Source organism: Equus asinus, chromosome 1 (assembly GCF_041296235.1).
Source record: "Equus asinus isolate D_3611 breed Donkey chromosome 1, EquAss-T2T_v2, whole genome shotgun sequence".
NCBI classification, from domain to species: Eukaryota; Metazoa; Chordata; class Mammalia; order Perissodactyla; family Equidae; genus Equus; species Equus asinus.
Window position 1 is genome coordinate 119,525,381 of NC_091790.1, and position 14,444 is coordinate 119,539,824.

Genomic DNA, 14,444 nt, shown 5'->3' on the forward strand with positions numbered 1-14,444 from the left:
ATTCAGTTAATAAAAAGCTATTGACCAGAAGTAGTCACAATGGCACTGCCTAACTGAAGGGGCAGAGGACTGGAAGGGACGATTCTTTCAGGAGCAGAAAATGACCCTGCCTTCAGTACAGTCGCATAACGACATTTCAGTACAGTCGCATAACGAATCACATATACGACGATGGTCTCATAAGGTTAGTATCCTAGAGCCCAGGTGTGTAGTAGGCTGTACCATCTGGGTTCGTGTAAGTGCACTCTGTGATGTCCACACAACGACGAAATTGCCTGACGCATTTCTCAGAACACCTCCCTGTCGTTAAGTGACGCATGACAGTCCCTCAAGAGAGGGTCCCAAATATCAGGGATTCCAGTCAGAGAGGAGCAGGAGCAAAGGCACGAACATGGGAGAACTTTTGGCGGAAAAGTGACAGTTGCCAGTACAGATGGTGTGAGATTAATCTAGAAAAGTAGGTTGAATTTGATGGTATGAGCCTTTGAAGGCAGTGCTAAGATACTCAGACTTTGTTGTGAAGACAGTGAGGTTTTAGAGAAGGGAACCAAATGGTCAGAAGTGTGTTTTTAAAGGAATTCCCTGACCGTAGAGGATGCTGATATGTGTAGATGAGTAGATTCTATTGAGCTCGGAATAATTTTTGAGAAGCATGTGAAAAACATTAAAATCCTAGTTTCTTATTTTTTTAAGTTTCTTTTTTAACTTCAGGGTGCTTGGGTGCTCCTAACAATGAGTTTCATTTTGCTGTGCGTGCTCCCTAGACTTGTCAGTGTGTCACGATCATTGCAAATTCTAGGAACACTTGATTAAATTTCCTTTTCCCTTGCCTTCCACCTGTAACATATCTCCCATTGCTCTTCCTTCCATCACTCTTCAACCCACCCTCCAAAATGCTTTCAAAATACTTTTAAGGAGAGCAGGCCAAAGAAAATACAAGAAAGCGCAAACTGCATCTCAGAAAGTGCCTCTCTGTGTCAGTGGATTGGAGTTATTCTACCCCCTTCCCCTCTGCCTACCTGACGTAAAACCCATGGGATTCACCCCCAAACACGAGCAAAAACAGGTAACTAAAGTTTTGTGAACTAAGGTGGTTAAAGGGTGGGCTAAGGATCATTGTGGATTAAAACTCATTGACCTCTCACGACAATCCTTTGAGGCATATATTATTGTATATTATTATATATTATCCTGATGTCCAGTAAATATTAGGCAATATTATTTGGCAATTTGTCTGAAGTGGGACATCTCACAAAACAATTTTATTTTTTGCATGGACTGTACAAGCCACTTTTCCTGTAGGATCTCACAACGTCCTTCTTCAACCCTAATGAATGTGGCCTTTTCTGAGGTGAGAGACTCCACATTTGTATTAGCCTAATTGAAATGCATTCCAAGAAGAGCAATCTGCTAGGGGCAAAGATCTTGATCTGCTCTCTTCTGAGATATATTTTAAGTACCCGGAGTTGTGACCAATGCATAATAGGAGCATTTATTGACAGAGAAAATAAGTGGGCACAAGAAGCAGCACGTCTCCCTCAGGAAAAGCACGGGTGTGGGAGTCAGGCAAAGCTGAGGCCTAATGCCGGCTGCCATTACCGTTTGCTCATTCTCCAGGACCTCTGACAAGTTAGCCCTCTGCTCCTCATTTCCTCATTTATAAAATGAAGGTGACAATAACGACTTCATTAGCGTTGCTGTGAGAATTAAATGTCTAGTATAAATATATTAGGAGCTCGGTAAATGGTAGCTATTCTTATTCCTATGTATTCAGTATCTATGCACATCAATTAATTATGGGGGGGCATCATACACACTTATAAAAGTGAGAGAGAAAAGCAGAGCAGAGGGGGACATTGTAGGTGAGGGGGCTGCAGAGTGCTAGGGGAGAGAGGAGAAAGGCTGAGGAGAGAATCAAGCCGCTTCCTCGAGGGAAGAGCATTCGAATGGAAGGAAGGAGGGAGAGGGCAACGTGGAGGAGATAAACCTCTCCTCTCTCACTCCACCGTCCACCCAGCCTCCAGCTTGCTCTTTCTGCTGTTAATGTCCTGCCTCCGTATCCCTTAAAGTCCATGGCTGGAGGTCAAGCCCAGAGAGGTGCCTGCCTTCTACAGGACAAAGTCCACATAAAGGCCCTCCACGACTTGGCTTATGCTCACCTCCTCTGTCCAAACCTCATTCTTCGTGCTCCTTCATGTCCTGCCGTGGCGACAGTCCCCTCGGTGGTCTGTGCTGTGCCTGTACACAATTTTTCTTCTTCTCCGCCTTGTGAATGAACTTCTTCCTCTATCCTTTCTTCTGCTTGTGAAGCCTGAGTCACATTTAAAAGCCCAGTTCACATGTCTTGTGCTGCGTGACGTTTTCTCTTGACCCGCCCAAGCAGAGCCCATGGCCCAGCCATTGCACCATGGCAGGTCTGCACATCTGCATCCCTCTCAGTGTACTGTCTGAGGGTAGTCATTAGAGATGCTGCTCTGTGAGAACCAGCAATACTACTCGACTGCTCATGAGATGTTCGTGGAAGAAGTGAATTTTAGGTCACTTTAAAGTCGCTGTGACATTTTAAGTTACAGCACGAGCCATCTCTGGCATCACATTCACACAAGAATTCCTTTTGGTGGTCCACGGGCTGCTGGGCTAAAAGGAGAGAGAAAATACACACCACACTGGAGACCTCAGTGATGCAGGAGACCCTTAGCACCTTGCGAATACCTTCATTAGGAAGATACAGCAAGAGATATTAACTGTCCTCAAGTCATTTTAAAAATCCTTTTTAAATGCAAAAGTAATAGCCCAGTAAAATGGTGCCCACTTCCCAGGGTAATTGTTTCTACTATGCATGGTTTGCTCTTAATTGCAGAGATACGCGTGTCTTGGTTTAATGCGTTGTACTATTTTGTTTACTTGACCTAATTATTAAAACCATATCCTAAGAGTTGTTGGGCTAACGTTAGAACTGGAGGAATCCCAAATTGAGTAGTGAGCCCATAGAGAGTTTTGGCAATGCCTGGAACGTACTGGCATTCAGGCAGTATTGGTTCCATCTGAATCTACGTTTCTGACCCCGGGTCAAGCACATTTCCAACCTGATTCTGAAATGCCCGGTTAAGGCATCTTGATTTAACCGCCGGCAGGAACAGATATTCAACACCATCCCTCAAAGGCGCACGCAGAAGGACTCTGGCCGTTTCTGGAGGGATTCAGTGTCATATTCAGGCATCGCCACCCTGAAGCCAGCCCTTCAGCCCTTGGGAGAGGGAGGCCATGACAAGGGAAAGTTCCGTGTGACTTCTGGAGAAGTGGAAGCTGCCGTGGTGGAGATGGGCAGTCCCGTGTCGTGCAAAGCACTAACACCTCCCCACTGTGGGAGGCAGCAAATTTTGAGCTGACCAATTAGTAAAATTAATAATGACAGTTTCTGGTGGCAGGGAAAACATTTGGTCAGGTTTTCAGAGTTAAGAATTTAGGTCTTTTAGAGCCTGCATCAGCTTTGTTTCCAAGCCGCCAGGGATGCAATGCCATCTTCCCGCGTCCGCTGACTCCATTTACAGTTGCCCCAACTCTGCGCATGCGCCCACCCAGCTCTGCGTCTCTGTGCATCACACGCTTGCCTGCTTTGGAGAAGCCGGAAGCTTTGCAAAGGTTGGGATCAGTCAGCGTTTTGTGATTTTTGCCCGTCCTTCCGATGTCACCCTTTCTGTCATTTTAGATCACGTTTTCCTGGTACAATGGGCTTTATCTTCAGATTTGGAAATTCCTTCTTGCTTTATTACAGAATAAAAATTTCTCTTTTTAAATCTCCTTTTATTCTAGGGATGACTGGGGGGGAAGCAAACAAACAATATTCAAGTAGCAATCTGGAGTGTACAACTTTCAGGATCCTAGAGCAGTTTTCCATATTATTTTTATTTGTGATATCCTTGAAATTTGTTGAGGCATCATACAGACTCTCTCTCACCCTATCCTCCAGGCAGGTCCAGTCACATCTCCAGCCTGCCTGCAGCCTGGGTGCCCACAAGAATGCGGGTGCTCGGTGACGCACACACACACTCACACACAGCCATCCTTCGCCTTTTTATTTATGATCAAAAATAAACTTGTCATAGGGACATTGTCATAGGGATATAAGAAAACCTAGATGTCCTGACAACACGAAGGCAAGAACTGTGGTCTACGTACATGGGGACCACCATGAACACTACTCCACCACACCCGGTAAACCAGACGCTCTGGGAGCCAGGCCCAGCAGTCTCATTTTTAACAAGGTCACCTGGGGATCCGATGCACACGTTACTTTGAGAACACTCCCAGAGGTCTGCCTGTGTCCTGCAGATGCAAATAAATGGACATGGGGCTGCCAGCTCTATTATCTCCCACCTAGGCAAGGGCTGGTCTGGTACACCTCACATTCAAAGCTGATTTTGCCTCCAAGGAAGAAACCATTTCTATCTGGTGTTCATATGGTCTGGGGGCAGTATTCTTCTATTAAAAAAAATATTTTGGAGAGAAGGAGAAAGACCAGAGAAATGGCAGTTGAACATAGTCTTCAAATTTTGTTAATTATTTTTTGTATTGTAGACTCTGGTTACAACTACAGGTTCTAGAGCTCTAAAATCATCTTGAGCGGTCCCCTAACCATCCATCCCACTTGCCTCAATTCATACCATCATACCGCATAGTTTTAATCTTTCTGTTTATTCCATAGCAAAGCTTATTCTAAAACTTCCCTTTAGTTTATAGGGCACTGATGCCACTACAGATAATCAAAATGTTTTTCCCAGCAGCAAGTCCAGATCCTTCTTGTGTGGTGTAAATCCCTTTCTTTAATACTGTTAAATACCATTAAATTCCTCCATCGGTACCTAAACTTCCTACTCATCCGTCTCTCCATTTTCCCAGCAAAAGAACATCTGTCAGTAAAACAAGTCATTTAGCAGTTAGAGAGTGCGGCAACACCTTATAAACCATCTGTTCCCGTGCGTGGACCATGCAGCTCGCGTGTTATGCAAGAAAATTGGTGTGGCACAGGGACATGGTGTTACGTAATATTGAATCACACATTGAAAAGGTAATTCCCTCTCAATTATCTTCCAATCCTGATTCTGTTTAGGAGAGTCTCTATTTCACGCTAGTGTGTCTTTGACGCCCTCTAACACTTACTAACCTCCTTCTCTAACACAAAGAGAGCAGGCCTCAGAATCAGAGCCTTTCAAGGCAAACATATCTAGCAAACATTAATTAGGATCTATTAGTGTTCATCGTATTTGTTTTTGTGGTTATCTTCTATTTATGACAAATGGCATTGCATTTATGAGAGTTTATATAAAGTTTACTTTTATTTTTACCTTTATTTTAGAAAAAATGTGAATAGAGTAAAAAACACTTTTTTAAAAAAATCAGGTAGCATATGACTGGGCTGTATTATGACTTTTGACTTTTGCAGCCTGGAGGCACTTTGCATCTGTGAGTCCTTTCCTCCATTTATATATCTATATGTGTATAAATATATGTATACACCAATGCAGTCATAAAGCAGTATATATATAATATGTATTTATGTATTTTGTAATATGCATTATGTATTATACATATGTACATATAATACATACGTATTTACATATTACATATATGCTGTTTTGTGACTGCATTGGTATAAAGATGAGGATAATCTTCAACTCTAAAAGTTCATTTTTTTAATTCTGATTTTAACATAAATTAAAACATTTTCATAGGCCCTGGTATGTTATATTGGTTGTTAGTGCCGTCGAGTGGATTCCAGCTGCTAGCAACCTTGTGGACAACAGAGCAGAACCTGCCCGTCTTTCTGCTCCGTCCTCTCCCCTTTTGGCGCTGTATCAGACAAGGCTCTGCTGCTATCCACAGGGTTTTCATGGCCAATTTTTTCATAAGTGGGTGGCCAGGTCCATCTTCCTAGTCTGTCTTAGTCTGAAAGCTCCACTGAAACCCGTCCACCATGGGTGACCCTGCTGGATTTGAAATACTGGTGACATAGCTTTCAGCAACATGCAGCTGCCACAGTGTGATAGCTGACAGATGGGTGACATGGTTCCCTGACCAGGAACCTAACCCAGGCCACAGCGGTGAGAGTGCTGAATCTTAACCACTAGACTACCAGGGCTGGCTAGTATGTGATATAGTAAAACCTAAAACATTAGTTCTTCATGACTGAAATTTGAGATGCACTGATTTAATCTAGTTCCCTCATTTTACAGAAAATACTACTGACTTCACCAGGGTCTAAGAACCTGCCTAAAGTCTTATAGTGAGGCAGGGCATGGTCAGAACCAGATCCCCATGCCAGTTTTCTCATCTTTCCACTTAAGAACATTGCTTTCTTCCTTGCAGCCTCTTTTCCAAAAGGTGTTTTCTTATCCCATTTCCTTCACATCATAATTAAGTCCTGGGTCCTTCTTCAAATCTAGCCCTCTGCTCAGGTCTGAGCATCTCTGTGCAGAGGTGACACCACCTGGTGGATCCCCTCCTCAGGTAGACCTTTGCCTTGGGATGCTGGTCTGTTCATGGCACTAATCACTGCTCCACAGAGGGAACCCACCCAAACCCCATTAAGAAAGACACAAAGATGCAAAAGCCCAAGAGGGACTTGGGCTTCCCTTTTGGGACACAATCTTCAAAATACAGTCTCATTAAAATTCACAGCACTGGAAGAATTAGCTTAGGATAGAGTAACACTTACATCTTAGACTAGTACTTTCTAGGCCAGAGTTTATAGGATGGATCAAGGGTTTCCTCCATGAGCTGTCAACCCTTTATCTTACTTACCACTTAAAAAAACAGTCAAACTTCAGTAACTCAGCTGCTGGACAATTGTTCTATTGACAAGGTACTGCAGAAAATAGTCCAATACAATTCTTATGAGCCCCTTCTGGCAACCAGACTTTATCTCCTTCTTTGTTTATTCAAAGTGTATCTACACTTGTCTGAGAAAACTGCAAGTTAAAAGGTATTTGTGTTTGAGGAATGGAAACAGATCATTCTTGAGTCTGCTTTTTTTTTTTTTTGATTGTCAAATGATCTTTTATTGAAATATTTTCCTTTGTACTTCTTAAGTAGCTGGACATTCCACCACACCACTGTTGATGCCATCTATGATGTCATGAGGGTGTCGGCCATCAACATTGCAGCCCACAGACTGGGTTTCTCTTTAATGTTCCAGAGAGCTCTCTGGCTACAAAGATTGGTGCTGCATCTGTCAGGCAACGTTCACAATCTCATCAAAAGTGCTATTTCCACAGCGCCTCACGATTTTTCCTTCTCTCTGTCTCTGCATGGTTTCTTAAGGGCTTGAATGATAGGACAGAGGCAGACGGTGCCACTCAGTCAGGACCTGTCTGTTCTGAATGGTCAAGTTCACTATAATCCCCAGACTCTTCGTCACCTGTTGCCTTGGGATGTCATCACCAACCTTTTTTAGAGACAGACCCAGGGGGTCCAATCTTGGGGGCCAGGACAGACGTGGCACCAACTTCTCCACTTGTGCACTGCAGGTGCATGACTGATCTCGGTGGGGGTGAACTTAGGTGAGGTGGGAGAGGTGGCTGGTGCTGGATGAACCCAGATGCGGGACGACCAACAAAGTCACACGTTGGCCTCCTTCAAGCTGAAAGCCGAAAGAGCTGCCTCCAATCGTCTTTAACTATTGTTGCATCCCTGAAAGGTTCTGACTTTGTGCCAGCTGATTTTATTGTTTCTTATTATTCAGAATGTTTGCATGCCACAGGAAAGAACACATTTAGCAAAATATGCTTTTTACGGTGAAGACCTTTTTGTTTATTTTGAAGCTCTACCAAAAAATAATTTGGTCTGTTGAGAGACAGCATCAGCGATATTTAATCATGCATTCCCACAAGTTTATTGATGCAAAGATGATCAAACTCTGACATCTTTTAGAGATCTAATTCTAGTGTAGAAAACAGAGTGTGGGATTTGGAGGCAGACACAACTGGTCTGGCAGCCTACCTCCAGACATGCTAGCTCTGCCATCTTGGACAAGAAGGGTGAATCTTCTGAGTCTTTGTTACCTTATCTTCAGAATGGAGTTAGTCATTCCCACCTCAGAGGTTGTTTTAAAGATTAAACTATCTCAACAAGTATTTATTGAGCACCTCCTATGTGCCAGGCTCTTTTCAAAGTGCTGCAGATACAGTAAACAAAACCGTTCTTCACAGCTGATGGTCTTGAAGGAGTTGAATATTTCCTTCCGGGTTCTTAAGTCATTGAAGCAGAATGTTGCTTGGGAGTGGGTTAGAACTGGATTTCTCGTACCCATAGTTCTAAAATAATTATCCCCATTGGTGCTACAGAGTTTGAGTTACAACTGAGCTGCTGAAAGTTACTTAGAGATTCAGCAGGACCATTCATAGATTTTTACCATTTTCTTAGTTTATAAAGCTTTAGTTACCTGTAAGGCAATGTTTATATCTGCAGTAAATATTTTGCATTCTATTTACTTTTATTAATATATACTGTTTATTGGTAAACATATTTTGTCTTATAAATATTTAGAGAGGGAGATATACATTCATTAATGCCTGAAAATTCTGAACGAGAAGCTGTCGCTGTCACCTTGATGTAGAAACATCTTCTCCTGAGATTTTCTACTGGCTGAGCTCACACAGGCACAGCTAACCACAAAAAGACCTTTTATCAGCGGTTATGTCACTGATGGAACAAGTAGCTCCTTTTTAGTGGTGATGATGCCAATGATGAAGTGATCTGGAAAGATCCTCATTTTTCTGAGAGATTTTCTGCCTGGCATCATCAAAGTACATCGTAACTTTTCCAAATATGACATCTGATAATCAGCACATAGGCCAGATAAAATAATGATAACTGGATAACTAAGAATATTCACACGGGTTATTTGACCTGATATAACTTTATAGAAAAATGGATGATTTTCTATTCAGTTTGGAGCAGTGAATGAAGAGGTAGAGTTTAGACAATTTTAATATTAATGAGTCAAAAATAACATTATCATCGTCCTATAACCCACACAGGCCATCAGAGTCAGCATTACGTCCAGTGTCAATGTTTGATTTGCAAGGATTGTTCAATGTAAGATTTGATAAAACATAGCCTTATTGCTAGCTGTATATTTGAATTTTATATAAGTGCATCATTGTAAAACTGTTGTTGCCATCTGAATTTGTTGATGAAATTCCAAGCTCATGTCATCTGAGGTGACTACATGGCAGTGAAAAACCAATAGAATAGATCTTTAAAGTACCTTCTGCCTCTGTATCAGCACACATGGACATTCTGTGTGGTTCCCTTCAGAGCTAATTCTACTGTTTTAAAACAATAATAGAAAAACAAAACATAAGGAAATATAAAGCTACCCAACTCGGCAATCACCCACCTGCCGTTCTGAGCATACCATACTCTAATTACTAACGTATTGGCAGTCAGAACAGTTATCTGGAGAGCATTTAAGGCAATGAATTTCCGCTGTCTTAATATTTCCTACAAAATCATGCCTTTCTATTTTTTCTATGACTATAAACAATAAGTTGCTCCAAAGATGTTCACCTTGATATCCCCAACATGTCTTTTCCTGCCAGGGCGTACCTGCCACCTGGTTTCATTTTGCTATAATACTTATTAGAGTTTAAAATTCACAGCATTCAGTTTCCTGCCCTTTCCTTGAATATGCAAACAATGCAGCAAGCACAGACAAAGATTCTCTCATGACTATTAAGGAGGTACTAAACAGAATTCAAGCTTGCTAATGGTTCATCTTTCAGTTCTGCCATCTTCTTACTCTTGAGAAACTCTCCAATGTTAGAAGGTAAATCTATATTCTGACCCAGTTTTACCTAAGAAGCTCCTTGTCCCTTATATCCGTTCACCAAATTTAAATACCAAGAGTACTTGACTTTTCTTTCTTCTTACCGTATGGATGCAATAAATTTCTTCTCTACCCTGGTCCACTGAACTGAGTACTTAGAATGGCCACTGGGTCCAAAAGACAAATGGGAATGTTCCACCCAGCTTCTTTGGAGTCCACCTTGAAACATCATCTCTAAATCTATGCACTGCTGATACAAACTGGCAGAGCCTTTCTGGAAGCTAATAGGGCATTATTTCCTAACCTGCTCCTGGTACGCACATAATTGGGCATTACGTATCAGTAGTCTTAAAATCTTCATAGCCTTTGACTATAAGAAAACAGTTTTAACATTCAGACAAAGACTTCTGCAAAAGATATTCATCATGACATTTTTAATAAATGAAACATTGAAAGTTTTTTACTACTTAGTGTCCAAGGACAAGAATTGGTTAAATAAATTTTGGTACATCCATAAAATGGAGTTTTAAGCAGCTCTGGTCAGGGTTGATAGTCTGGAAGGATTTTAAAAATGGCATAACAAAACTCTGCATGCTACAATCCAAAACAAAATTGCATGCACAGTATGATCTTAACTACGTAGAAATAATATGAACGGGGGGGGGAAGGACATGTACCAAAATGTTAACAGTGGTTATTTTTATTCCTTTCTTATGTTCCAATATTTCTCCTATACATCTTTCTACTCTGTCCAAATTTCTTGTAAGAGGCATAAATAAAATAAAATTTCAAAAATTACAGAAAAAAATGGCAATGGAGCAATTGATGCAGTCTGTGTCTTCCCGCCCATTCTCCCTCTTTGGCGAACTGTATGCTGCTTTCTGCGATGGCACTTTTGCTAGGAATTTACACTATCTGTTCTCCTACTGGAGAAAAAACAGCTATCGAGGGGCAGTGATGAGAATCTGTGTCACCTGGTCTCTGTTCTTTTTCAGCACACAACGGTTTTGCCCTTTATATTAATCGAGATGAGGACATCACACCATGCGTACCCCAGCAGAAGCAGCGGACTCGCCGCCATATGTACCTTCTCTGTTGGCTATATATTATGGTAAGGATGGTGCCTGCTGGGCGTTCGTATTGTATGAGATTTTACTCTGCTAAATTTGGGCACATATTTCATTATGGATATAATCACTAACAGATTCACACTGTGTGCCTCATTTGGTCCAAGACCTGGGCTTTGTCTCATTTCCCCAGATGCTTATATTTTTAGAAAGTGTGTGCCAAACCTCACACAGCAGGAATTTGTGGCACCATCCCATGTAAGCAGTGGCCCTTCCAAGGCTACGTTTTTCGACTCTTTTTCAAACTAAATGTTTTTCTTGGACACTAGTTTTATTGCTTAAGGGCTTTTTTGCTCGGGAGTTTTGTTGTTGTTGCTTTTGTTGGGGAGCAGGGGATTTGCAGCAAATGCAAATGAGGACAGAAGAAATGACCTCTTAGAGGAGTGACTTTCAACTTCATAGGAAACAAATGAAAATGTATATTTTCCTGAGTCAGTTTACAACCTAGTCCAGAATTAGCCGTTACAGATAGCACGTATTTAACGGTTATGTTTTTAAAAATTGGGGTAAATAAATCACTAAAAAGCTCCACTTCATCTGTTGGGCATGAAAAAATGGCAAGTATGAGGTGCCAAATTTATCTGATAAAAGAGTTTTTGCCTGATGAGTTTACTTCACATTAATTTCAGTTCTTACCATGTTTTAACGTTTCAAAATTATTTATCTTAAGACAGGGAATTTCTTTTTGTCTTTATAATTCCAAGTCCTCTTTGATATATTAGCACACACAGAAGAGGTCCCTCCCATCAGCCTTTCTGCCTCTTGGGACGCTCTTGTCTTGACTTCTGGGTCACCATCCCCTCCTTTAAGCCTGAAGGGCTGGGTAACGTTCTTCCAAACACCCCAGGACTGTGCTTAATGCCTCCGAAATCCCAGGGCGCTTTAGGAGGCCCAGGCTCTGTGCAGTGTTTTGCTCCAGCCAGCCCAGAAATATAAAATAAAGGTCAGTGCAGTACTTCACATGCTTTGCATGAATGATCACATAATGCCCCAAATCTGAACAGAAAGGGAATTTCTTCTAGGAAGTCACGCCCTATGGCTGGACCCAAGGGGGATACCCGGGCTACAGACCCTAACAAACATGGGATAATGTTCATTCTGTCTGCTCCTCCATCTACGAGTCAAAGACTGTTCGCGAGGACTGGAGAATGTTTGTTTTCCTAGTCACTTTCTAGGTTTTGTTTTCCCACCTAAAACGTTAAGTACTGACTTCCTCTAATAGAAGATGTCTAGATGATCAGGGCTCACAGGAGAAGTGATGTCTTAAAGATGAATTTGCATGCTTTATCCATGTGAACTGGATATTCAGATGACTCTGGTCTCTCAGAAGAGTCAAGGAAGGAAGCTCCGCAATTACTCCAGGAAGGTTACAGTGTTTCTGACACATCTGGAACTGTCTGTAGCATTAGTTTAAAAATTAAAACTCTTCTCCTCTCCCCTGCAAACTACAGTCTCATAACTTTGCTCTTTTATTTGCTTACCTATAGGAAGGGAAGGTTTTTTACTACGGGTGTATTGCTGTGAATTCATTGCATGCCATTAAATTATCTGAATCTTATAGAGCCCCAGAGGTTTCAGGAACTGTGTACCTTCTGATGGCCTTTTTTCCACTGTGCGTACAATCAGTCCACATTCCAAAGAGACACGTGGGAAATGCCACATAGTCTTCATTATGGACCCCCAAGATCCCTCATTAAAATGAAGCATTATGCGCACTCCTCATGCCAAGCAAGGCTTGCCAGCTCTGTTCCCTCCCTAAGCAAACCAGGACTTGTTTGGACATGTATTTGCATTAACCAGCAAATTCTCTCAGATATGTTCTGAGGAAGCTTTCAAAGTAGACTTTTTCCTTTGGTGTTCTGCCCTAGGCATTCACAGCTATGCCAAGAGCTAAACAGTGCCCTGCACATCATGTCACATTATATAAATCCAAGGATTTTAATTGTTATCAAAAAGGTACTGGCTCTCACTCCCTTCCAGACGTACCAGTGACACAACAACAGAAGGTTCAAGACATGAAATCTTTTGATAGCATACCAGGATTGTAAATGGACATTCCAGAACGTCATGCCAAAAGGGAAGAAAGCATTCTACTTAACATGCACTAATTGTAAAATAAATAGGATCTCCCTTAGAATCATCGGGATGCTTGAGCTGAATCTGTACCTCAGAGGCTGCTGGCCAGGCTGTCTATCTCCCTTGCTCCGACTTTAGTGTCTCCATTCTTACAAGTCGCCCTCCCTATCTGCGTCTCTTCTCTTTTTGGATTTGGATAAGGAGAGTTGAGGAAGTTAGGGAGACTGGACCTTTCCCTCGAAGACTGGAGTCCATGGAGCTTCTACCCTCAGTGGCTCCCTTTCCCAACTCCTGTCTCAGTCCTCCCCTAGCTTGGCATCTGAAGTCATCCTGGACTCCTCTCATGCCCCCTTCTACCTCTCCGCCACACTTCTCCTTCCACTTACCCAGGTGTCTGGGACACAAACATCTCCTGTCCATTTGTGATGGACTCTTAACTCCTTTTCTGCACACCTCCCTCCCATCATCACTCCTGCACATATTTCTCTACACCCTATTTTGTGAGATTTCCCCTAATAAATGAGATGGCCCGTATTAGCTCATGCAGGATACAACACAGAGGTGCCCTTGGTTTCTAATGCAACAGTAAGTATCAGGAATCATAACAAATACCATTCTTTTGATCACTGTGCCAAGTGCTTTTCAAATATTATCTTATTTAGTTCCCTAAACAACCCTTTGAGATAAGCATTATCTTGCCCATTTTACAGATACAGAAATTAAAGCTTAGGGAGATTATATGACTTGCTCAAGGAAAAGCCACTGGGTTGTTGCCAGAGCTGTAGTGCAGCTGAAGCAGTGACGTCTGGTAGTTAAGCCCACTTCCCAGGTTTGAGTCCTGACTCCTCCACTTCAACTTCCTGGGCTTTAGTTTATTGAGATATAAAATAGGGACCAGGCTGGTATGCATGTGCCTCGTGAGGCAGTCTTGAGGACTCGGTTACAGTCCGTAGAGCCATAAAACAATGCTGGCACACAGTCGAAAGTGTCTGCATTTGCTGTGATCAGTTCTGAGAAGCTGCTCAACAAGTAGCAGCAAGAACACGTAATGTTTTCTCATCAGGAGTTTGAGAAATTTTAGTTTCGATGCCGTAAGTTCTTTCTCTTCCTTCTACTCATTCTCACTCACTTGTTCACTCTTCACTTTAAAAATCCAATACAACCCTAAAGGACATGAAAATAGCGCTTTTGTTTGCTTGCTTGTTTTTTAAATTTAAAAGGACCCTCAAGAAATGTTAAAGGAGGGATGGGTAAAAGAAGGAGCTTTAAGATCATGGGCTGTGGACTGCTGTTACCGCCTAGTTGCTAATTACAGAAGGGACGACATCCTCATTCCGCTTGGTGCGTGCCTCCTGGTGGCCAATCTGTTCCTTGGCTGCGCCCTCCACCCCCACCCAGCACCTCAAATCCTT

At 42.2% G+C, this 14,444-nt stretch overlaps 1 protein-coding gene across 10 annotated transcripts in view; it reads left to right on the top strand.

Annotated features, from left to right (window-relative positions):
* AIG1 (androgen induced 1) overlaps positions 1–14,444 on the top strand; it is a 308,996-nt gene that overhangs the window by 256,273 nt on the left and 38,279 nt on the right. For 6 of the 10 annotated variants that reach the window (XM_070506530.1, XM_070506521.1, XM_070506525.1 and 3 more), the window contains one exon: positions 10,825–10,940. The exons of the other annotated variants lie outside the window; for them this stretch is intronic. In XM_070506530.1, coding sequence (XP_070362631.1) covers positions 10,825–10,940 — 116 coding nt within the window. The remainder of the gene's footprint in view (positions 1–10,824; positions 10,941–14,444) is intronic. 10 annotated transcript variants of the gene reach the window in all.